This window comes from Salvelinus namaycush, chromosome 6, assembly GCF_016432855.1.
Source record: "Salvelinus namaycush isolate Seneca chromosome 6, SaNama_1.0, whole genome shotgun sequence".
NCBI classification, from domain to species: domain Eukaryota; kingdom Metazoa; phylum Chordata; class Actinopteri; order Salmoniformes; family Salmonidae; genus Salvelinus; species Salvelinus namaycush.
The window spans coordinates 13,993,930-14,019,691 of record NC_052312.1 but is presented as its reverse complement, the minus strand read 5'-3'; the positions used below and the strand labels follow the sequence as shown (position 1 = coordinate 14,019,691).

At 43.4% G+C, this 25,762-nt stretch overlaps 1 protein-coding gene and 1 long non-coding RNA gene across 2 annotated transcripts; one reads left to right on the top strand and one right to left on the bottom strand.

Annotated features, from left to right (window-relative positions):
* The first annotated feature begins 6,490 nt into the window (after positions 1 to 6,490).
* Positions 6,491 to 9,154, top strand: LOC120049661. The gene is made up of 3 exons (XR_005477131.1): positions 6,491 to 6,679; positions 7,062 to 7,390; positions 7,659 to 9,154. It is a non-coding gene; the product is annotated as an uncharacterized LOC120049661 (long non-coding RNA).
* LOC120049660 (claudin-7-A) lies at positions 8,851 to 25,256 on the bottom strand. The gene is made up of 4 exons (XM_038996000.1): positions 24,719 to 25,256; positions 22,189 to 22,353; positions 12,378 to 12,462; positions 8,851 to 11,306 (listed from the first exon to the last, which is right to left on the bottom strand). Exons 1-4 carry the CDS (start codon positions 24,939 to 24,941, stop codon positions 11,132 to 11,134), a joined length of 648 nt encoding a protein of 215 aa, XP_038851928.1. The 5' UTR covers positions 24,942 to 25,256; the 3' UTR covers positions 8,851 to 11,131.
* Positions 25,257 to 25,762: the final 506 nt, after the last annotated feature.

Genomic DNA, 25,762 nt, shown 5'->3' with positions numbered 1-25,762 from the left:
GTAAATGTGTATCTGTAGTGGGGGGAGGGGGGGGGGATGAAAAGAATTGGGAAAAATATAGTATATACAGCACAACAACATAGCAACACATGACAACACAGCATGGTAGCAGCACAAAATGGCAGCAGCACAACATGGTAGCAGCATAAAACATGGTACAAACATTATTGGGCACAGACAACAGCACAAAGGGCAAGAAGGTAGAGACAACAATACATCACGCAAAGCAGCCACAAATGTCAGTAAGAGTGCCCATGATTGAGTCTTTGAATGAAGAGATTGAGATAAAACTGTCCAGTTTGAGTGTTTGTTGCAGCTCGTTCCAGTCGCTAACTGCAGCGAACTGAAAAGACGAGGAACCCAGGGATGTGTGTGCTTTGGGGACTTTAAATAGAATGTGACTGGCAAAACGGGTGTTGTATGTGGAGGATGAGGGCTGCAGTATATATCTCCGATAGGAGGGAGTGAGGCCTAAGAGGGTTTATTAACTAAGCATCAACCAGTGGGTCTTGCGACGGGTATACAGAGTTGACCAGTTTACAGAGGAGTATAGAGTGCAGTGATGTGTCCTATAAGGAGCATTGGTGGCACCCTTACCTGCCGATCTATAAATTACATCTCCGTAATCTAGCAGGGGTAGGATGGTCATCTGAACCAGGTTTAGATTGGTAGCTGGGGTGAATAAGGAGCGATTACGACAGAGGAAGCTGATTCAAGCTGATTCTATACCATGTTACAGAGGCCAGTTCATGAAGGAAAGCTTGCTCATTAAAGCTTTTTTAGCAAGCGTCTATGAAAAATCAGGACAGGTCGTTTCACTGAGCAGCCATTACGAACACAGGCTGTAAAACAGTGATCACTAAGGTCATTACAGAAAACACCAGACTGATACCTATCAGGATTATTTGTGAGGATAACATCGAGGAGAGTAGCCTTTTCTGGGTGTTTGGGGTCATACCTTGTGGGATTGGTAATAATCTGAGAAGGATTTAGGGAGTCCCATTGCTTTAGGACTTGGTCAGGTGGATTAAGCATGTCCCAGTTTAGGTCACCTAGCAGGACAAATTCAGACTTAGTGTAAGGGGCCAGGAGAGAGCTTAGGGCAGGTAGGGTACAGATCGGTGCAGATGGAGGACGATAGCACAAAGCAACAGTCAACAAAGAGCTATTTGAAAGTTTAATGCTTAATACCAGCAAATCAAATTGTTTGGGGACAGACTTGGTGGAGACAACCAAGCACTGAAGGTGTTCCTTGGTAAAGATTGCCACTACCCCGCCTTAAGAAGATCTGATGCTGGAAAGAACGGCGTGGTGCACTGTTCTATAAACCCAGTTCTATCAACTTCCGGCGCCGACCGAGATGGCCGCCTCGCTTCGCGTTCCTAGGAAAATATGCAGTATTTTGTTTTTTTATGTGTTATTCCTTACATTGGTGCCCCAGGTAATCTTAGGTTTCATTACATACAGTCGGGAGGAACTACTGAATATAAGAGCAAAGTCAACTCACCATCGTTAAAACCAGGAATATGACTTTCCCGAAGCGGATCCAGTGTTTTGCCTTCCACCCAATACAATGGATCTGATCCCACCCGGCGACCCTAAGCGACGCCGTAAAAGGGGCAAACGAAGCGGTCTCCTGGTCAGGCTTCGGAGACGGGCACATCGCACTCCACTCCCTAGCATACTACTCGCCAATGTCCAGTCTCTTGACAATAAGGTTGATGAAATCCGAGCAAGGGTAACATTCCAGAGAGACATCAGAGATTGTAACGTTCTCTGCTTCACGGAAACATGGCTCACTCAAGAGACGCTAACGGAGTCGGTGCAGCCAGCTAGTTTCTTCACGCATCGCGCCGACAGAAACAAACATCTTTCTGGTAAGAAGAGGGGCGGGGGTGTATGCCTTATGATTAACGAGACGTGGTGTGATCATAACAACATACAGGAACTCAAGTCATTCTGTTCACCTGATCTAGAATTCCTCACAATCAAATGTCGACCGCATTATCTACCAAGGGAATTCTCTTCGATTATAATCACAGCCGTATATATTCCCCCCCAAGCAGACACATCGATGGCCCTGAACGAACTTTATCTGACTCTTTGTAAACTGGAAACCACAGACCCTGAGGCTGCATTCATCGTAGCTGGGGATTTTAACAAGGCTAATCTGAAAACAAAACTCCCTAAATTCTATCAGCATATCGATTGTGCTACCAGGGCTGGTAAAACCTTGGATCATTGTTATACTAACTTCCGCGACGCATATAAGGCCCTCCCCCGCCCTCCTTTCGGAAAAGCTGACCACGACTCCATTTTGTTGCTTCCAGCCTACAAACAGAAACTAAAACAACAAGCTCCCTCGCTCAGGTCTGTTCAACGCTGGTCCGACCAATCTGATGCCACGCTTCAAGACTGCTTCGATCACGTGGATTGGGATATGTTCCGCATTGCGTCCAACAACAATATTGACGAATATGCTGATTCGGTGAGCGAGTTCATTAGAAAGTGCATTGACGATGTCGTACCCACAGCAACGATTAAAACATTCCCAAACCAGAAACCGTGGATTGATGGCAGCATTCGCGTGAAACTGAAAGCGCGAACCACTGCTTTTAACCAGGGCAAGGTGACCGGAAACATGACCGAATACAAACAGTGTAGCTATTCTCTCCGCAAGGCAATCAAACAAGCTAAGTCCCAGTATAGAGACAAAGTAGAGTCGCAATTCAACAGCTCAGACACAAGAGGTATGTGGCAGGGTCTACAGTCAATCACGGATTACAAAAAGAAAACCAGCCCCGTCGCGGACCAGGATGTCTTGCTCCCAGACAGGCTAAATAACTTTTTTGCTCGCTTTGAGGACAATACAGTGCCACTGACACGGCCCGCTACCAAAACCTGCGGGCTCTCCTTCACTGCAGCCGAGGTGAGTAAAACATTTAAACGTGTTAACCCTCGCAAGGCTGCAGGCCCAGACGGCATTCCCAGCCGCGTCCTCAGAGCATGCGCAGACCAGCTGGCTGGTGTGTTTAAGGACATATTCAATCAATCCTTATCCCAGTCTGCTGTTCCCACATGCTTCAAGAGGGCAACCATTGTTCCTGTTCCCAAGAAAGCTAAGGTAACTGAGCTAAACGACTACCGCCCCGTAGCACTCACTTCCGTCATCATGAAGTGCTTTGAGAGACTAGTCAAGGACCATATCACCTCCACCCTACCTGACACCCTAGACCCACTCCAATTTGCTTACCGACCCAATAGGTCCACAGACGACGCAATCGCAACCACACTGCACACTGCCCTAACCCATCTGGACAAGAGGAATACCTATGTGAGAATGCTGTTCATCGACTACAGCTCAGCATTTAACACCATAGTACCCTCCAAACTCGTCATCAAGCTCGAGACCCTGGGTCTCGACCCCGCCCTGTGCAACTGGGTCCTGGACTTCCTGACGGGCCGCCCCCAGGTGGTGAGGGTAGGTAACAACATCTCCACCCCGCTGATCCTCAACACCGGGGCCCCACAAGGGTGCGTTCTGAGCCCTCTCCTGTACTCCCTGTTCACCCACGACTGCGTGGCCATGCACGCCTCCAACTCAATCATCAAGTTTACGGACGACACTACAGTGGTAGGCTTGATTACCAACAACGACGAGACGGCCTACAGGGAGGAGGTGAGGGCCCTCGGAGTGTGGTGTCAGGAAAATAACCTCACACTCAACGTCAACAAAACAAAGGAGATGATTGTGGACTTCAGGAAACAGCAGAGGGAGCACCCCCCTATCCACATCGACGGGACAGTAGTGGAGAAGGTGGAAAGTTTTAAGTTCCTCGGTGTACACATCACGGACAAACTGAATTGGTCCACCCACACAGACAGCGTTGTGAAGAAGGCGCAGCAGCGCCTCTTCAACCTCAGGAGGCTGAAGAAATTCGGCTTGTCACCAAAAGCACTCACAAACTTCTACAGATGCACAATCGAGAGCATCCTGTCGGGCTGTATCACCGCCTGGTACGGCAACTGCTCCGCCCACAACCGTAAGGCTCTCCAGAGGGTAGTGAGGTCTGCACAACGCATCACCGGGGGCAAACTACCTGCCCTCCAGGACACCTACACCACCCGATGTCACAGGAAGGCCATAAAGATCATCAAGGACAACAACCACCCGAGCCACTGCCTGTTCACCCCGCTATCATCCAGAAGGCGAGGTCAGTACAGGTGCATCAAAGCAGGGACAGAGAGACTGAAAAACAGCTTCTATCTCAAGGCCATCAGACTGTTAAACAGCCACCACTAACATTTAGTGGCCGCTGCCAACATACTGACTCAACTCCAGCCACTTTAATAATGGGAATTGATGGAAATTATGTAAAAATGTATCACTAGCCACTTTAAACAATGCCACTTAATATAATGTTTACATGCCCTACATTACTCATCTCATATGTATATGTATATACTGTACTCTATATCATCTACTGCATCTTGCCATCTTTATGTAATACATGTATCACTAGCCACTTTAAACTATGCCACTTTATGTTTACATACCCTACATTACTCATCTCATATGTATATACTGTACTCTATACCATCTACTGCATCTTGCCTATGCCGTTCTGTACCATCACTCATTCATATATCTTTATGTACATATTCTTTATCCCTTTACACTTGTGTGTATAAGGTAGTAGTTGTGGAATTGTTAGGTTAGATTACTTGTTGGTTATTACTGCATTGTCGGAACTAGAAGCACAAGCATTTCGCTACACTCGCATTAACATCTGCTAACCATGTGTATGTGACAAATAAAATTTGATTTGATTTGATCTGTCTTGCCAAAAAAGGTTATAATCAGAAAGGTTAACTTCAGTATTCACAACACTCTTGGAATCATGTAGTAACCAAAAAAGTGTTAAAGAAATCAAAATATATATTTTCTATTTGAGATTCTTCAAAGTAGCCACCCTTTGCATTGATGACAGCTTTGCACACTCTTGGCATTCTCTCATCCAGCTTTATAAGGTTGTCACCTGGAATGCATTTCAATGAACAGGTGTGCCTCGTTAAAAGTTAATTTGTTGAATTTCCTTCCTTCCTTTGAGCCAATCAGTTGTGTTGTGACAAGGTAGGGGTAGTATACAGAAGATAGCCCTATTTGGTAAAATACTAAGTCCATATTATGTCAGGAACAGCTCAAATAAGCCAAGGGAAACAACAGTCCATCATTACATTAAGACATGAAGGTCAGTCAATATGGAACATTTAAAGAACTTTGAAAGTTTCTTCAAGTGCAGTCGCAAAAACTATCAAGCGCTATGATGAAACTGGCTCTCATGAGGACCGCCACAGGAAAGGAAGACCCAGAGTTACCTCTGCTGCAGAGGATAAGTTCATTATAATTAGCTGCACCTCAGATTGCAGCCCAAATAAATGCTTCACAGAGTTCAAGTAACAGATACATCTCAACATCAACTGTTCAGAGGAGACTGCGTGAATTAGGCCTTCATGGTTGAATTGCTGCAAAGAAACCACTACTAAAGGACACCAATAAGAAGAAGAGACTTGCTTGGGCCAAGAAACACGAGAAATGGACATTAGACCGGTGAGAATCTGTCCTTTGGTCATGATGTGTCCAAATTTGAGATTTTTGGTTCCAACCGCCAAGTCTTTGTGAGACGCAGAGTAGGTGAACAGATGATCTCTGCAAGTGTGGTTCCCACCATGAAGCTTGGGGGAGGAGGTGTGATGGTGTGGGGGTGCTTTGCTGGTGAAACTGTCTGTAATTTATTTAGACTTCAAGGCACACTTTACTAGCATGGCTGCCACAGCATTCTGCAGTGATACGCCATCCCATCTGGTTTGTGTTTAGTGGGAATATCATTTGTTTTTCAACAGGAAAATGACCCAAAACAAACCTCCAGGCTGTGTACGGGCTATTTGACCAAGAAGGAGAGTGATGAAGTGCTGCATCAGATGACCTGGCCTCCACAATCACCTGACCTCAACCCAATTGAGATGGTTTGGGATGAGTTGGACTGCAGAATAAAGGAAAAGTAGCCAACAAGTGCTCAGCATATGTTGTATCTCCTTCAAGACTGTTGGAAAAGCATTCCTCATGAAGCTGCTTGAGAGCATGCCAAAAGTGTGCAAAGGTGGCTACTTTGAAGAATCTAAAATCTAAAATATATTTTGATTTATTTAACACTTTTTTTGGCTACTACATGCTTCCATGTGTTATGGCATAGCTTTGATGTCTTCACTATTATTCTAGAAAATAGTAAAAATAAAGAAAACCCTTGAATGAGTAGGTGTGTCCATTTGACCTCAATGCATCTGGAAGAAACCAGCTACCGCAGATGAGTCACCTATTTTATGTGGTCGGTGCGTTATAGGTTATGCATATATTGCGTGGATGGCGCGGGTAGGTTCTATTACACCCACGTTTCAATACAGTCCCTCGCAGTGACGTAGAAAGAGCAATGCGTGTGAGTCAGAACAACTAGGAAATCCCCCAGTGAGAGTTACGACAGAAGGTGCTGTTCCTTTAAGCGGAGACTTCCTAAAACAAGCACGACACGGAGCAGATAAACAACAACTGCGGGGGTAGAATAACACCGAATAGACCGTTTACCGGGATTCATCTTGTTCATACAAACGACGGATCTTTAAGGTAATAGTGTTGTTTATAGCTAGACTATTATACACAAAACGTCTGTTAATTATTAGTTATAAGGAAAAGGGTACATGGGTACGCTTTCGTATAGCCCAGGCCGGCATGGCAAATATGGACATTGACATGACACACACCACACTTTACACTTAAGTCCAGAAATGAATCCATATTGTATAGGCTATTGCAACACGATGTGTATGTGTACAGGTAGGCCACTATATAATTCATAGGCTCAATGTGGGTAATTATGTAGCTAAGAGACTTAATTCGTCAATACTGTTGTTTCATCGGCAAACGAGCTTCTCCCGTTATGCGTACTTTATTTGGTTAATACTCATGAACGCAACTAATTTCATGGCAACTATTTCCCCATCCGTAGGTGTGTCAAAGCACTATATCTGCTGATTTCGCGTATCAAAAAGACCAGAACACCATTGCGGAAGTAAACCCAACCTCGACGTGAGAAGAGGGGGACACCAAGTGGACTCAACGGAGAAATACTGCGCGCGACCTTCTGTATGGGAGAGATGTACGGATCGTCAGGAATGCCAGATCTGATTCCATCGAATGGCCCGCGACAGCCCGGTCCGGCCGGCCAGTTCAACCCGGGACATAGGCAGGTAGCACAGAATGGGCATGAGAGGCCCAACCCCCAGAGACTAGGGCAGCGGGCGCCCAAACTCGGACAAATTGGTCGTTCCAAGAAAGGTGAGTAAAGTGGAAATATTCCTCTCCCTGTACACCCACATATTTTGAGAAAGAGATATATGCCTACTGTATTGCGATTTTGTGGTTATGTCAGGTTTTATGAGTATAGACCAAGATAGAGACATTTAAAACCAGAATCTGTCATCTTTTTAGCCTCCCCCACAACTATATAATCTTATCAAAATAGGAATAAAATATGATTATTCTCAACCTTATTGACACTCGTATGAGCAGATATTCAACTAATTGTTACCTTTCCCTTTTCCAGTGGACCTAGGGGATGAGGACGTGGATGACATCATGAATAATAATAGCCAATAATAATGTTCCGTGTCCCTCAACCTCTCACCCATCTCCTAAACCACACCACATGTGCCAATGAAGATCTTCGAAGCCAAACTCAACTGAATCAATTTGACCTTGATCAATCAACTTTACAAGTGACCTCCCCTGAAGCTTGGCCTAGGATATCATAGCTGAAAAGCTCATCGTGGCACATTGAGGGACAGTTCTATTGCCGGAATTCTAGACATTAGTTATAGACATTAATTTTAGGATTCTATAGACCTTTGCATCAAAAGCTTGTATATTGCGGTTAACTTGTCTGTTGTTATACTGTGAATGAATTGTACTGAAACTTGTTCTGCTCTTATTACCTCTGTAGTGGACTATCTGCACTTGGGAAAGTACAGTGTGGCTTGTCTTTAAAGCTTCTAAAGGGCTATATTTGAAAAAAAGTTGCACTCTTTAAATGATAAGGTAAAATTGAGTAGGAGTGCTGATCTAGGATCAGGTCCCCACTTGTCTATAGAATCTTATTTAATATCATCTAAAAGGCAAGTCTGATCTTAGATCAGCACACAGAGGCTATGAATACAGTTTTCTTGGTTACTGATTTTACAAGGTGGATGTTGTGTAGAAGAAGGCAGGACGGAAGCCTGTTAATGTTCCACCTGTACGTTACATGTTGAGTTACTGACAGTTGTGATTTAACCTAAATCTGTGGTTCTCTCACCTTGTGGAGTATCAGGCTACTGCTGAATGATCACTGTTTTGGAATGCAGGGATAGTTGGAAAAGGTTACTACTGATCATTTATATTTACAAAAAAAATATTGTTTTGGTTTATTACCTTGTTTTAAATCAATTATGGATGGCTATTATTTTCCAGCACATTTTTTTAAAGAGTTGATATAATATATGGTTTGTTGTTTTTCTTATGTTATTGCGTAATGGTGCACTTTGTGGGAATGACTGTTAAATATGTGACGATGAAACTTTACATATTTCTATGCACGGATTATATTTAAGCATCAACAAGTCAGGGCATACTTCCTGTCCAGAAGGGCTAATTTCTTCTTCGTTGTTTAAATGGTTTTATCATAAAGGTTGAGTCCCAAATGGCACCCTATTCCCTACATAGGTCCTATGGGCCATAGTCAAAAGTAGTGCACTATATAGGGAATAGGGTGCCGTTTGGGACATGGAATAGGGTGCCGTTTGGGACACATACAATATTTCACGTGGACTATAAGGACAATGTTGACCTAACTAATGCCTGTAACTTTCTTGTACACTGGTCACTACTTTCAGTGAAACATTGCATTTCACAGCATAGCTAATAGTGGCGCTGTCATGATCACATGGCTTAAATGGATGGAATTGTTATGTGCATTGAGAATGTTTGCATGAAAATTTGATGATTTTTGCATAATAATTCATTATTGGTAATAAAGGAGGGAAGAGCTTTTCTTTTTTAATGGAACATTTATTATATCATTATGATTGAAATGCAACCTCCAGAATTACACTCGCCCCTGTCGTACTTCAAAACAGCCAAATACGAGCCCCCATGTCGAACCAAATACGACAAAGAACACACATCACCCGTTGTATTATATTCCTGTTGTGTATTTTATTATCAGAGATGTTCCATATTGGGATATTGACAGTTATAACATTGCATTTCAACTGTTGTTATGAGAAAACAAGAACCATTGGATAAACTTTCAATAAAAGAAAAACGGGCTAGATATACAAATTGTAGAAGAACATGTATTATGTAGTAAGCTACATGGCCATTTATTAAAATAAACATTTCTAGAAACCTTTTGAACATCTTACAACCATAGAAATATAATTACTATTTAGTAATCTAGTTACTATTACTATCTAATAATTGTATTTCTATGCTTACAACATCACCTAATACAAAAGCATCCAGGGTTAAAATTCCGCTGAGCATCTTTTCAGTCAAAGGCAGGATGGTTGAGCTTTCTCCGTGATCACAAATATCAAACATAAAATATTATTCATTGCTATCTAAAGCTAAAAGCAAAAACACAAGAGTACACTAGCACTTGGGAATGGTACTACCATATTCTGCTACATTTAAAACACAAACAGAGGCTACAACCAGAACTCAACACTAGCATACTATATAGAATGCATTCCAAACATATTGCGCCGTCCTAAGTAGAATAATAGTGTGGACATCAGAACAGAGCATGGTCAAACACATAAATAAAAACCTGTTTGATGATAATAATATATATTGTGTATTACAGTAATAAAAACAAACACTCCTTAGTAATAGTAATAGTCAAGGCACCTGTTAAGAATGACTGTGGTGAAAGATAATTTATAATGGGATAGAGTATATTGCAGGCCTGTATGAAAAGCCCTCTCCCTTTTGGAGTGCAGTAGTGAATTGCTCGGGGATTCACCATAGTGTATGCAGTCACTCACAACTAGTGTGACGTCAACACTTGGCTTGAACGTTGAACGCCATTGGAGACAGTTGTGTCGACAGAAAACTCCATTGTAAAAGAACTGGTGGCGCGCTAGTCCCTTTTGCTATTATACATACATAGCTATCCCCTGAGTATGCCAAAAGTATGCCCTTAGCGCCACACCGAGTTTAATTTATTACCTTCAATTACAATGGAAATGCTAAATTAAATGCACAGTGTTTCTTACAGGGGGGTGAGAGTGTTTGCCATGATACTGCATCTTGGCTGTAATACGAGAAGTGTGTGTGTGTGTGTGTGTGTGTGTGTGTGTGTGTGTGTGTGTGTGTGTGTGTGTGTGTGTGTGTGTAATACGAGAACATACACCCTAAGACATGGTCTGTTAATATAAGGCGCATCCAATAACCAATTACAGTGTATTTGTGAGGCCCACTCATAAATTCATAAACAATTGTGGAATGTTGGGAGGGGGTGAGAGACGTCACTCAAAAACAAACTACTGCATGATAGAGTCTTGTTGGGGTGGGGGTCGGGCGGTCTGCTCTGTAAAACTATATTCACATCTAGTAATTCTTTCTTTTTTTGTCATCCTGTCATACTATCCCGATATGCCCCCCAAATGCAAACTTCATGGGCAACATTTACGCTGTCCAAAAGAGCACAGATCTGTGCAACAAAAAAATACAGTAAATCTCATAATCTGGCAGCTGGTTTAATTTGAAACTCATGCGTTACTCTTTATGCATTGCTCAGTTTACGAAACTCTAGTTAAATAACAGCATCCTTAATACACATTGTTGAAGAAAAGTTTCAGATTAAATCACGGTGCCAGAATATAATGAAGTTTACGGTATTTCTTATACATATCTGTGCTCTTTTGCGACACAAAAATTTTGCCCCAAAAATACAACAGACTAGTCACGTTCGACTCCATGTACAAACTCTTTCATATTCAAGCTTCTGTTATTCCGGTTATCGGCAGTAGAGGGCACTCACACATACTCCTTGGTGCTGCTGGGGGGTGAGCGGGCGCTCACGCCACTCATGGCGGGGTATTTGGGCACCGGCTTTTTACTCCTGGGGCAGGAAGATGCCAGCATGGCTCCCCCCAGCACGTCCAGGAAAGAACCTCCCCAGGCAATGAAGATGGCTGCTCCAAACTCAAACCTGTGGGGAGAGGGAGAAAAGAGTGAGACATGGTTTTAGAGCAGTGTTCTAACATTCTTCGGTAACACTTTACCTTAAGTTGCCCCTATAGCCTTACAATAATAAAACATCGTTTTGTCCATTATCGCCCTTACGAAAAAAGATTGCAGTCATAGTGCAGTATAACTGCAGTACAATGCAGTATAACTGCAGTTAAAGTGCAGTTTAACTGCAGTATGCGGCAATTACTGCGTCCGAAATACCAGTCGACTGCAGTTACTACACTTTACTGCAGTTTAAAAACTGCAATCTTTTTTTGTAAGGCCGCAAACAGGTTAATGTAGCCCTAAAAAATATTCAGGAATTGTGTTGGCAGCCAGGGCTGTCTCAGCCTCCAGTATTTATGCTGCAATAGTTTGTGTCGGGTGGCTAGGGTCAGTCTGTTATATCTGGACTATTTCTGCTGTCTTATCCGGTGTCCTGTGTGAATTTAAGTATGCTCTCTCTAATTCTCTTTCTTTCGGTGGACCTGAGCCCTAGGACCATGCCTCAGGACTACCTGGCCTGATGACTCCTTGCTGTCCCCAGTCCACCTGGTTGTGCTGCTGTTTCCAATCTCAACTGTTCTGCCTGCGGCTATGGAACCCTGACCTGTTCACCGGACGTGCTACCTTGTCCCAGACCTGCTGTTTTCAACTCTCTAGAGACAGCAAGAGCGGTAGAGATACTCTGAATGATCGGCTATGAAAAGCCAACTGACATTTACTCCTGAGGTGCTGACCTGTTGCACCCTCTACAACCACCGTGATTATTATTATTTGACCCTGCTGGTCATCTATGAACATTTGAACATCTTGGCCTTGTTCTATTATAATCTCTACCCGGCACAGCCAGAAGAGGACTGGCCACCCCTCATAGCCTGGTTGCTCTCTAGGTTTCTTCCTAGGTTCCGTCCTTTCTAGGGAGTTTTTCCTAGCCACCGTGCTTCTACACTTGCATTGCTTGCTGTTTGGGGTTTTAGGCTGGGTTTCTGTACAGCACTTTGTGACATCAGCTGATGTAAGAAGGGCTTCATAAATAAATTTGACTTACTTGGTGTTGACAGGAGTATAAGGGTTATAGAAGGCCCGGATGACATTGTGAGCGAACCACGAACAGGCCACTACTGCACACAGAGCTGAATGAGAAAGAAAAAACATTCACGTACAAAAAAAAGAGGGATCAGACGGATCAGCATTGTTTTACGTCAGATGGTGTCACTCCTAAGCGACGCTCATCCCTCAACCGATCAGTCTTGTAGGATGTGTAACTCATATTAACATTTTAATATTCCAGAGCATCTGCCATTCAAATATGAAAACATATTTCCTAATTTATGATGTCACTGCGCTTTCATTGATCCTCTATGAAATAGGCAGAATAGCTAGATAAATTATCAATCGCAATGGGAGAAAATAAAAACAAAATGGTGGCTACCTCCTAGTAAAATGATGTGCAAGCACATTAGCCGCAAGTGACTTGATCAGCTGCTTAACGTTAGCTAACTTGTAGCTAGCTTACTGACATAGCTACCTAGCTGACTCTACCTTACTGACATAATCGGATTGCTTGGCTTGTTTAACTACCCTCAGTTGTAGACATGCTGCCCCAAAAGTAAGAGGGAATGTTATCTGATTCTGGCCAAAGACAGAACAGGCAGCGCATCTGCTTCATGAAAACAGCTAGCTTTTGGTGGAAGCATTCAGCATTGCGTGTGCAGCACAAGGTAGCTGGTTGGTTAGCAGCATCCCATTATTCGTTTTATATGAAGTGACTGGCTCAGCTAGCAAGCTAATGTTGGACAAATTTAAGCTAGCTTTCGTGCACTTTGTCAATCTTCAGAAATACTGCTTGATAAAGCACAAAGTCCTTTGCTAGATGTAAAATGGTGCGACTAAGACTTCCTCACCAAAAAACGTCAAAATTATTGACTTGGGCTGTTATGGTGGCCGTATTACCACCACACCGGCGGTCATTACCATGACCGCACTTAAATTCCATGTGACTGTTTACTCACGGTAACTAGACTTCTCCAAGCTCTGATGCTGCTGCTGGTCATTAGTAGCCTACCAAACTTGCTAACCTGGTACTCAGCACACCATTGTCTGGTACTCAGCACACCATTGTCCATCTAATCTCTCTGACATCAATGCAAATGTAATCAAAAATCTAATTAAAACACTTCATGAGAGCCCATGAGCTCATGTTGCGCAATATTTCAATAGGCTATGCAATTGCGTGAGGCTAGGCCAACTATATTTATTTCTCAACTTTCCTAAAATTAAGCACATTGCTTTGCTTTACAACAGGAGTATAGCCTACCTGGCTGGTATGAAAATGAACCCCGGGAAAAGTATCCCCCATTTGCTATTTAAGTGCATCGATGACATTTATTTTTTCCCCTGCCCCTGTTCCGAGACAGGTGCATGATAACGGTCCATGCATAATCGCACTTGCGGTCAATTTTGAGAAGAGTGTTTTCCCGCTAATTGATTGCATTGTGGAACATTTGCACTTATAGCCTACTGCCGTGTGTGCATTGCTGCACTTAAAATGTGAAGAAATTTAGAATCAGTTCCGTTTAGCCTTTAGCCTCCGAGGCTTTTCTCTATCAGGCCCAATCAATCAGAACATTTTATTTCCTCCATCTTTGAATGATGGGGCTTTTGCCATCTGGCACTCACTAGGCCTCTCCTCACTAGCCCAATTATTCTTTGATGATACATTTGCCTCTTTTACTCAGCTACAGGAAAAACTCAACCTCCCCCAATCTCACTTTTTCCGCTATCTCCAGACTAGGAACTTTGTCAGAGCTAACACACCTGAATTTCCCCAAAGGCCTGCGAATACAGCTATAGAGAGCATCTTTTAGCTGAACAAGCTTCCTAGGGGCACAATTTCAGATGTATATGCAATCATTCATGACTTACAGAAAGAACCCTTCTTTGGTGCCTTTAAAGACTCGATGGGAAAAGGATTTGGGGGAGGAACTCGGGGAAGACACCTCGGAATCTGTGCTGCACAGGGTGCATTCGTCCTCTTTTAGCACTAGACACAGCCTCATTCAATTCAAGGTGGTTCACCGTATCCACGGGTCCGGGGCCAAACTTGGAAGAATATTCTCTGATTTTGATCCTACCTGTGTCAGATGTAAAATGGAACCAGCCACACTGTTGCATATGTTTTGGGGCTGTCATAAACTGTCAGGTTTCTGGGAATTAATATTTAAATGTTTCTCTGATATATATGACACTGTTATAGATCCGTCTCCCCTTACAGCCCTTTTTGGAGTACTGCCCATAGGTACCCCCCTGTCAAGAATCCAGTTGGACACTGTTGCTTATACAACTCTTTTAGCTAGACGGCTAATACTACAGAACTGGAAGATGGCAGCTCCCCCATCTTATAAATATTGGGTGAGAGATGTGTTGTGCTCTCTGAAACTAGATTTTTTTTTAAATTCAATACACGTGGGAACCCCAAACTGTTTAATGAGGCTTGGGCTCCATTCCGGTCTTACTTTAAACAGTCCATCCTCTGATGGCATTCATATTAAAACAAAAATAAGTCTGTATTTGACCCCCCTGTGACTTAAGGGTTGGATGAGCATTTATTAGTGTTTTTTCGGGGGGGGCATTAAAACCTCTTGACGCTAGGGGTCAGATTTTTTTAATATATATTTTTTAAAATAACGTTGCCATGGTAAACAGACTATTTCTCAGGTCCAGATCGTAGAATATGCATATAATTTACAAATTAGGATAGAAAACACTCCAAAGTTTCCAAAACTGTCAAATATTGTCTGTGAGTATAACAAAACTGATTCTGCAGGCGAAAACCTGAGGAAATCTAACCCGGAAGTGATTTTTATTTTTTTAAATCTGTGTTTCCTGGCCCGTCTTTCTTCCATTTAAAGGGGTATCAACCAGATTCCTTTTCCAATGGCTTCCTCAGGCTGTGACCAGGCTTTAGACATAGTTTCAGGCTTTTATTTTGAAAAATGAGCGAGATTTTTCAAAACTAGTCAGGTGTCCTCTGATTAGTTCCTGCGCGCGAGAGGGTAGCTCTCCATTTTCTTTTTCTCTCTTATTGAATAGGTTACGGTCCGGTTGAAATATTATCGATTATGTTTGTTAAAAACAACCTGAGGATTGATTATAAAAAACATTTGACATGTTTCTACGAACATTACGGATACTTTTTGGAATTTTCGTCGAACGGAACGAGGCTTTGGTTTTCTGAACATAACGCGCAACCCAAATGGCGTTTTTTTGTTATAAAAGTAATATTTATCGAACAAAAAGAACATTTGTTGTGTAACTGGGAGTCTCGTGAGTGCAAACATCCGAAGATTATCAAAGGTAAGCGATTCATTTTATTGCTTTTCTGACTTTCGTGACCAAGCTAACCAAGCTAATATAAGGCTAACTGTTCTAGCATTGATTGATACACACACAAAAGCTTGGATTGCTTTCGCTGCAAAGCATATTTTCAAAATCTGACACGATAGGTGGATTAACAACAAGCTAAACTGTGTTTTGGTATATTTCACTTGTGATTGCATGATTATAAATATTTTTAGTAATATTTTTGAATCTGATACGTTTGGGAATTTTCTTCTGTCTTTCAGGACTGGAACGAGGCTGTAGTTTTCTGAACATAACGCGCAACCCAAATGGCGTTCTTTGTCTTTTTTTTATTTTTTTATTAATTTTTTTTATCCCATTTTCTCCCCAATTTTCGTGGTATCCAATCGCTAGTAATTACTATCTTGTCTCATCGCTACAACTCCCGTACGGGCTCGGGAGAGACGAAGGTCGAAAGCCATGCGTCCTCCGAAGCACAACCCAACCAAGCCGCACTGCTTCTTAACACAGCGCGCCTCCAACCCGGAAGCCAGCCGCACCAATGTGTCGGAGGAAACACCGTGTACCTGGCCCGCTTGGTTAGCGCGCACTGCGCCCGGCCCGCCACAGGAGTCGCTGGAGCGCGATGAGACAAGGATATCCCTACCGGCCAAACCCTCCCTAACCCGGACGACGCTATGCCAATTGTGCGTGGCCCCACGGACCTCCCGGTCGCGGCCGGCTGCGACAGAGCCTGGGCGCGAACCCAGAGACTCTGGTGGCGCAGTTAGCACTGCGATGCAGTGCCCTAGACCACTGCGCCACCCGGGAGGCCCCAAATGGCGTTTTTTTGTTATAAAAGTAATATTTATCGAACAAAAATAACATTTATTGTGTAACTGGGAGTCTCGTAAGTGCAAACATCTGAAGATTATCAAAGGTAAGCGATTAATTTTATTGCTTTTCTGACTTTCGTGACCATGCTAATTTGGGGCTAGCTGTTCTAGCATTGATTGATACACTCACAAAAGCTTGGATTTCTTTCGCTGTAAAGCATATTTTCAAAATCTGACACGATAGGTGGATTAACAACAAGCTAAGCTGTGTTTTGGTATATTTCACTTGTGATTGCATGATTATAAATATTTTTAGTAATATTTTGCGCCCTGCAATTCAGCGGTTGTTTAGGGAAATGATCCCGTAAAAGGGATCCGTAGTGCAGAGAAGTTAAGGTTGATGTGCTTATTGATTGTGACCTACGGATGCCTTGTTCATCTTGCCCGGTCAGAGACTAAAATGTGAGCTTGTTTTTCCCAGTTTTTTATTTTTATTTTAAAATTTTGTTCACGCCTACATAAAATGATTATTATTCATTGTTTTATTTTAAAGCATTGTAAACGTTTTATTTTTGGTCCAGTGGATGGTCGGTCTGTGGCCATGACTGTCTGTGAGTGGTTGCATTTCTCCACCCCTATCCCTTGACTGTTTACAGGAACAATGGTGAGGTGTTTGCTCTGTCCCTGTACTATAGATTGCCCTTTAACCTTTGTAGCCTTCTACCTGGTGTGTTTAACTTGTCTAAAGTAAAGCTATTTAAAAATAAAAAAAATGTATTATTTGTATTTTTTCTAGTTGAGTATATTATTTATATTGCTTTGTCTTGTCTTGTGTGTGTAAAACTTAATAAACAGAGTTTTCAAAAAAAGGTAAGGCATTTTTTATATCGCTATTTCTGACTTTCATGTCGCAGCTGCCTGGTTGAAATATGTTTTTCATGTGTTTGTATGCGGGGCGCTGTTCTCAGATAATCGCTTTCGCAGTAAAGCCTTTTTGAAATCTGACACCGCGGCTGGATTAACAAGAAGTTAAGCTTTATTTTAATATATTACACTTTAGATTTTATGAAAGTTAAATATTTATAATAGTGTAGTTGTAATTTCGCGCTCTGCAATTTCACCGGATGTTGGCCGCTACCGTCCCACCTGCCCATAAGAAGTTAACTTGGGATCTATCACATCCCACAACTGTCTGAGAGTATGAGTACACAAGAGTATGTTTGGAATATTTATTTCTCACACAGAACCATTAGAATAGGTAAACTTTTGTACTATGGGGGATAGTAGATGGACATAGGTTAGTGCTTTTGCTGTTCGTTAGGCCTACTCATCTTGTTGGCTGATGAAAAGTAAATGTGGACAGTTCTTCTAACATCTTGAATATGCTCCTCGGAATGAGATAAGAAGGAAACGCGCAGTTGCGCCCCTGATGTGTCTGTCTCCACTTGTAGTCTACTTCGAAGCTAAGATGCCTGTGAGATGGACCCGATCACGTGACAAGCATTGGCTAATGTCTTGCTCGCAGACAGACTAAACTTTTTTGTTCGCTTTGAGGACAATACAGTGCCACTGACACGGCCCGCTACCAAAACCTGCGGGCTCTCCTTCACTGCAGCCGAGGTGAGTAAAACATTTAAACGTGTTAACCCTCGCAAGGCTGCAGGCCCAGACGGCATTCCCAGCCGGGTCCTCAGAGCATGCGCAGACCAGCTGGCTGGTGTGTTTACGGACATATTCAATCAATCCTTATCCCAGTCTGCTATTCCCACATGCTTCAAGAGGGCCACCATTGTTCCTGTTCCCAAGAAAGCTAAGGTAACTGAGCTAAACGACTACCGCCCCGTAGCACTCACTTCCGTCATCATGAAGTGCTTTGAGAGACTAGTCAAGGACCATATCACCTCCACCCTACCTGACACCCTAGACCCACTCCAATTTGCTTACCGACCCAATAGGTCCACAGACGACGCAAACGCAACCACACTGCACACTGCCCTAACCCATCTGGACAAGAGGAATACCTATGTGAGAATGCTGTTCATCGACTACAGCTCAGCATTTAACACCATAGTACCCTCCAAACTCGTCATCAAGCTCTGGGTCTCGACCCCGCCCTGTGCAACTGGGTACTGGACTTCCTGACGGGCCGCCCCCAGGTGGTGAGGGTAGGTAACAACATCTCCACCCTGCTGATCCTCAACACTGGGGCCCCACAAGGGTGCGTTCTGAGCCCTCTCCTGTACTCCCTGTTCACCCACGACTGCGTGGCCATGCATGCCTCCAACTCAATCATCAAGTTTGCGGACGACACTACAGTGGTAGGCTTGATTACCAACAACGACGAGACGGCCTACAGGGAGGAGGTGAGGGCCCTCGGAGTGTGGTGTCAGGAAAATAACCTCACACTCAACGTCAACAAAACAAAGGAGATGATTGTGGACTTCAGGAAACAGCAGAGGGAGCACCCCACTATCCACATCAACGGGACAGTAGTGGAGAGGGTAGTAAGTTTTAAGTTCTTCGGCGTACACATCACGGACAAACTGAATTGGTCCACCAACACAGACAGCGTTGTGAAGAAGGCGCAGCAGCGCCTCTTCAACCTCAGGAGGCTGAAGAAATTCGGCTTGTCACCAAAAGCACTCACAAACTTGCACAATCGATGCACAATCGAGAGCATCCTGTCGGGCTGTATCACCGCCTGGTACGGCAACTGCTCCGCCCACAACCGTAAGGCTCTCCAGAGGGTAGTGAGGTCTGCACAACGCATCACCGGGGGCAAACTACCTGCCCTCCAGGACACCTACACCACCCGATGTCACAGGAAGGCCATAAAGATCATCAAGGACAACAACCACCCGAGCCACTGCCTGTTCACCCCGCTATCATCCAGAAGGCGAGGTCAGTACAGGTGCATCAAAGCAGGGACCGAGAGACTGAAAAACAGCTTCTATCGCAAGACCATCAGACTGTTAAACAGCCACCACTAACATTTAGTGGCTGCTGCCAACATACTGACTCAACTCCAGCCACTTTAATAATGGGAATTGATGGAAATGTATTTAAAAATGTATCACTAGCCACTTTAAACAATGCCACTTAATATAATGTTTACATACCCTACATTACTCATCTCATATGTATATACTGTACTGTACTCTATATCATCTACTGCATCTTGCCATCTTTATGTAATACATGCATCACTAGCCACTTTAAACTATGCCACTTTATGTTTATATACCCTACATTACTCATCTCATATGTATATACTGTACTCTATACCATCTACTGCATCTTGCCTATGCCGTTCTGTACCATCACTCATTCATATATCTTTATGTACATATTCTTTATCCCTTTTCACTTGTGTGTATAAGGTAGTAGTTGTGGAATTGTTAGGTTAGATTACTCGTTGGTTATTACTGCATTGTCGGAACTAGAAGCACAAGCATTTCGCTACACTCGCATTAACATCTGCTAACCATGTGTATGTGACAAATAAAATTTGATTTGATTTGATTTAATAAGAATTGAGATCTCTGAGAGAGCCATGTGAGTGAGAGGTGCTTAGGAGCACAGAGATTAGTAGCTGGGAGAAGGGAATTATAATTATTATATTCAGCCCAAGGGCAAAACGGCCACACAAGGAGGATGCCGCCGGGAAATTCGAGGCTTGGTGAGAATATTATCAAGTGCTTGTCAAATTGTGAATGAGAGACTGATGAAGTGTGTGCAGCCTGTGCAAGAAACAAAGCAGAGCTCATGCCTTTCATGAGACTTTTTTCAAATCATCATTAGAGTCACATCATATAGCCTTGGAATGTATTAAAAATCAAAACATATAGCCCAACGTTTGTATTACAATTAAAGGTGCATAAATAACTCTAAATTAAGTATTTGGAGAACCTGTTTCTGTGTTACCTGCTCAATACAGTGCCACATGTGCGCACTCCCTCTGAAATCATTTGGAGAAAATATCCTTTCTATTTTATTCAGCTATTTTCAATTGTATTCCTCATACTATATTGCCACGGAATTCTAAGCCAATCTTGTCTGCTAAATGAACTAGTGTATCCCACAGCCATATGGCATAGCCAGATCAGGGCCTAACATAACGTCAGGGCATGCTATTCTGTTCTTCTGAAATAGACTACATTTTCTTCATATCATGTTTCTTTAGACCTGTCTAAAATAAATAATGGTTTTATTGTGATGGTGTAGGCTATATTACATTGATTTATTATACTTAATGTTAATGTAGACATTCCAAAGGTCTGCCTCAGTGGTTTATAGGCTATGCGTGGAAGCCAGGAGATGCTAAACGCGTTTATGTTAATTAACAGGCAATTACCATGAGACCGGCAGTTATTTGCTTGACAATCAACGGCTGACAAAATGTCATGACCGCCACAGCCCTATTATTGACAGATTCATTGTTTTAGCTTAGATTAATTGAGACGATTTTGAGGCATAAATGGGGTTCAGCAGACAACGTTACCTAGGTAATGTTATGATAACCCATTGTAGCCGGACTACTTTCGAGCTATCCCATTACGCTTTGCGAGATACGAGACAGATCAGTGCAGGCGGAATTGAAGCGCAATCTGACGTAAGACAATGGCAGATCAGTACATCCAGGTATCATCAATACGTATTTGAGAGAGGGGAGCCAAACACTTCTCAAGAAGTCAATGGGCGGCTAGCTATTAAATCCCCCCTCCCCCCCCCAACCATACTGCCATTGTCCTATAAGAGGTTTCACATGATCTAAGATTGCATGCTGGTTCGTTCATTATAATCTAAAAGGCAAAACTGATCCTAGATCAGCACTCCTACTCTGAGACACTTTAGACCTGTAGAATTGCAGGTAGTCTAGTGGTTAAGAGCATTGGGCCAGTAACCGAAAGGTAGCTGGTTCAAATCCCTGAGATGACTAGTTGAAAAACCTGTCAATGTGCCCTTGAGCAAGGCACTTAACCCTAATTCCTCTGGATCAGAGTGTCTACTAAAATTGAAAACAACACATTTCAGTGCATATTTTTTTCTACTCTGAAACCCATTAGCTTTTTACTGGCATTGTTCTATGAGAGTTTCTAATGACCTCTTATATAACAGTAACAATCTGTGTCCCAAATGACACCCTATTCCCTATATAGTGCCCTACATTTGACCACCAGTGACCAGTGACATTTGACTAGTGAAAAGTAGTGCACTAAATAGGGAATAGTGTCAGAGTAATAGCCACAGTCAGTAAAACGTGCCCATTCTCTCCCTCTTTGATCTCCAGGGGAACCTAGGTAGATGAGTGGGACTTTTATTGTGCAACGTTTCGACCCGAAGGCCTTCGCCAGGTTTAGATGAGTGGGAGAGCAGCTGGTGACCAGACAGAGGAACAAACCCCTCATTTATAATTGTGACCAACTGACTGGGGTGATTCTCTTGATCTCTTTCTATAGCTCCTGGTATGGACCAGACTGATCAAGTGATCTAATGTGCATGGATTTCAGACCAGCTAGATTTTTTTTTTTTTTTTTTTACAAAAGTAGGGCCCTGAGATTTTCATGACCAAGTCATTTAATCACGTAGGGAAAACTCTGGACCCAAAGAAAATACATGTTTGTGGTGATTCTCCTGATCTCTCTCTCTCTTTCTCTCCCTCCCTCTCCCTCCCTCTCTCACCTCCAATCAGTAGGATGATGCCTCCAGTCATGGCGGTCCGAGACTTGCGTACTTTGTTGTTCCCTCCGCAGGTGGTACACTTCATGCCCATGGTGGCCACGCCCAGCCCAGCGATGGATACGATGATGCCAACGATCATCAGGGCACGGGTGGCCTGGAGAGCACCTGAGACACACACGCACACAAACACCAGGGAGGGGAGCGAGAGAGGGATAAGGGAGAGGAGGGAAAGGAGTAGCAAGATAGTGAGAGAATGAGGGAGGGTGTAGGTAGGTGTCAGTGAATGACAGTGAGAGTGAGAGTGAGAGAGAGAGAGGGTACAGTTATAGAAGGATATTGTATAGAAATCTTTAATTTATAGGCATGGGGGATATATTGCAAATGTCAATTAATAAACTTTCGTTTTTTATCAGCAAGTAAACAAAAGGTGTGAACAAATATAAAATATGCATTATCAACACAATCCAACCCCAACCATGGATCATGTAGAGTATGGTGTTCACAAAGTATTGGATTTAAACAAGTGACTGTATAAACACAGCTCTATGGATCACTGGGGTTTAATGTGCGCTGACAGGATACTTTAATGTGTGTGTTTTCCTGGATGAGAAACCCTGAGATACACCCTCCCTCTCCCTCCCCCTCTCTCTCCCTGTCTCGCTCTCTCTCTTTCACGCTCTCTCACTTCCATCTGCTCTTGTTGAGAGGAAGGCGGCAGTGAAAGCCATTGTCGGGACACCCTAATCTGTCACCTCCCTCATAAAACTGACAGAGGGTGGGAGACAGAGAGGGAGAGTACCTCCTTGGTCCACCCTGAACCAGTCTGTGCCAGTCCAGGCCATCCCTGAGCTCACAAACACAACCCTCCATCCCTGAGAAAGGGAGGGAGGGAAGGAGAGAGGGGGAGAGTACCTTTCTTTTACTTTTAGATTGGTGTGTATTGATGTGAATTCTAGGATGCTACTGCACTGTTGGAGCTAGGAACACAAGCATTTTTGCTACACCCACAATAACATCTGCTAAGTATGTGTATGTGACCAATAAAATTGGATTTGAGGATGAGGGTGGGAGAGAGGGCAACTGTGGGTGGGGAGGAGAGGGAGGAGAGAGGGAGGCGGAGAGGGCAAGAGGGTGATAAGGAGGAGAGAGGAAGGAAGAAATACTAATCTTCTGCTGTACTTTAAACATAATGAGGGTCCTTTCACCAGCATGCAAATAGGGGCTACCATGGACTATCACCCCATCACCTCTGTACCCCATCCCCCTGTACCCTTCCAATAACCCTCAAACCTGCTCTCTGTCAGCAGGTGCAGTTACAATAAGTTAAAACTGGGACCCCCCCCCCCTAAGTGTTCTGAATCTGAACAAGCCTCTCTGTTCAATGAAACCCCTCACACCAACAACTATGACCAGAGAAACCAACAGGAGTAGATGGGGAGTTATATCAAATCACACCCTGGTTCTCGTCATCATGGTGCCCTAAGGGTTTGGGGCGAACCGAAGTGGGAGGAGGTAAAATTCCTGTACAGGGTACTGTGCTGCTGTCGCCATGGCTACTCCTGTCTTCTGTATTCTTCTGGTTGTTTACCGTTAGGTCGTTAGGACCAAGTCGTCTCTGGCATCTGGAGCCCCAGCCAGCCCCCAGTCCCCTCTCTATGCCAGGGAACAGTGGGTGATGAATGGGCAGGGGCCTGCTTAGGGGGTGGAGCGGCCCAGCCATGTGAGAATATACAGCAGAGAGGGGTGGAGGTGGGTGGGGAGGTTGGTGAGAGGGTGCCAGAAGTTAACAATATCCCACTGTATGTTAACACGAAGGGTGCTACTAAAGGATAACCATGAGGGGCAATGACTGACTAACAGCTCTGAGCCAACACCTTTATCAGCGGCACCAATGTGCTGTATTGAGGATGCACTGCCCCATAAAGGGGAGTGTGGGGAACCTCAGCTGACCGTCTCAGGTGTCTGCTCACCTGTATCTCCCGTCAATCAATACTATTTACTGGTACAACATGAGACTTCCTGACACAAGTGAAGTCACCATCTTCACGGAAATCCTCCTTTGATAATTAGATAATAGTGGATATACAAGAAAGTGCTGCACAGGATTCACATATAGTCACAGACATTGAAAGAAAAAATATGCCTGGCATAAATTGAATATTTTGCTTAAACTGGCCATCTGCAGTTGCTACATCCCTTTTTGGAATTTATAAATTAATGATATGTACCCATTGATTCTTGAAGAATATAACTTATAACTGCCCCATCAGAACCCAAAATATAACATCGTTTAACTCCAATAATGTAAACAAAGTAAACATAAACAAACACTATATAACCTTGAAACATGCTTAAAACTATAATTTTGATATCATGGATGGTCAGTCCCTGTATCCATAGCTCTGTCTATGAATTTGAGAGTGGGTGTATTTCTCCAGCCACATCTATCAGCTTTTTACCAAAACAGAGGCGGGGATCGCTTTCTTATTGTTTCAACTTCTGATTGCCACTTTAAAGCGTCTATACTTACTGTCGAGCTGCAGGATCGAGTCGTATATTTTACATTGGAGCTGCCCTGTGCTCTGAAAAGCGCATGACATCCATAATCCTTGGTACATGGCAACCGCCGTTATGATGTTGTCTCCTATGTACGCAGACATCTTCCACTGTGGCAGAATGGTCCCCACAATGAGTGCAATAACACCGACGAGTGACAGGGCGAATCCTAAAAGTTGAATTCCCGAGTTTGCCATCTTGAAAAAAAAGATTTTGTGGATTATTTTGATTCCTAAATAAATACGTTTCTGTTGGCGAAAAAACTAAGAATCCTTTGGGTGCGTGTGTCCAAAGGCTAAGGTTATCTTGCTGCCTACCCTTTCTCACTACACCTGCTGTCGTTATCCTTCCAATTAGGTCTATCTACCTATGTTCCTTTTACGCGGCAGAATCAGTAAACACAATCTCTGAGTTGTGAAAAGTTTTTGCTTGTCTATCTCCTTTCCACCTGTTTTCTGTTATAGTTCGAGCCGCGCCTTGAATACTGTAGTAGTGAGAGTGCGGACGGAATATTTAAATTCTGGATGGTGTGCGCGCAAGAGGTGTCCGGTGCCCGGTGATGCGTAGGTCTCTTCTCGCATCCCCTCCTCCGGTGGCAGTTACCGTTATGTCACGCCCATTGATTTGGCTACTCCTGCATTCCGAGGAAGAGGTTGTTCCTCAAGCTCTAGCGGGTCGGTAGTCGGTACTGTAAAAACCACGGTACAGTTCATATCGGGCTGACCCCCGCAGTGGGTTCATCTTTTACCTTCAACAGTTGTCCAGATGACAGTAATGGACCTTTTCTTAGAACTTGTTTAACAGTTAGTAATGCCTCTCCTTGTAGTCATAGATGTGCATTTGTATTAAGAGAGATGGCATTATAGGCCTTGTTGATAACATTATAAAGTCCTATATGTGCTTATAACAAGTTAGACATCAGTATACGTGAATGCTTTAAGTAAAATGTTACCAAAATATCCACCTGATTATTTATAATACTTTAGTCTTGTGTTGAATCATATTGCATTGTTCAGTT

Bases quoted from the DNA above. Each gene is read 5' to 3' on its own strand.
- LOC120049660 (XM_038996000.1), bottom strand. From the start codon at position 24,941: ATGGCAAACTCGGGAATTCAACTTTTAGGATTCGCCCTGTCACTCGTC. The intron at 22,354-24,718 runs GTAAGTATAGAC...TGTGTGTCTCAG, and splicing joins CTCGATCCTGCAGCTCGACA to GTGCTCTCCAGGCCACCCGT. The intron at 11,307-12,377 runs GTAAGTCAAATT...CTCTCCCCACAG, and splicing joins TATACTCCTGTCAACACCAA to GTTTGAGTTTGGAGCAGCCA.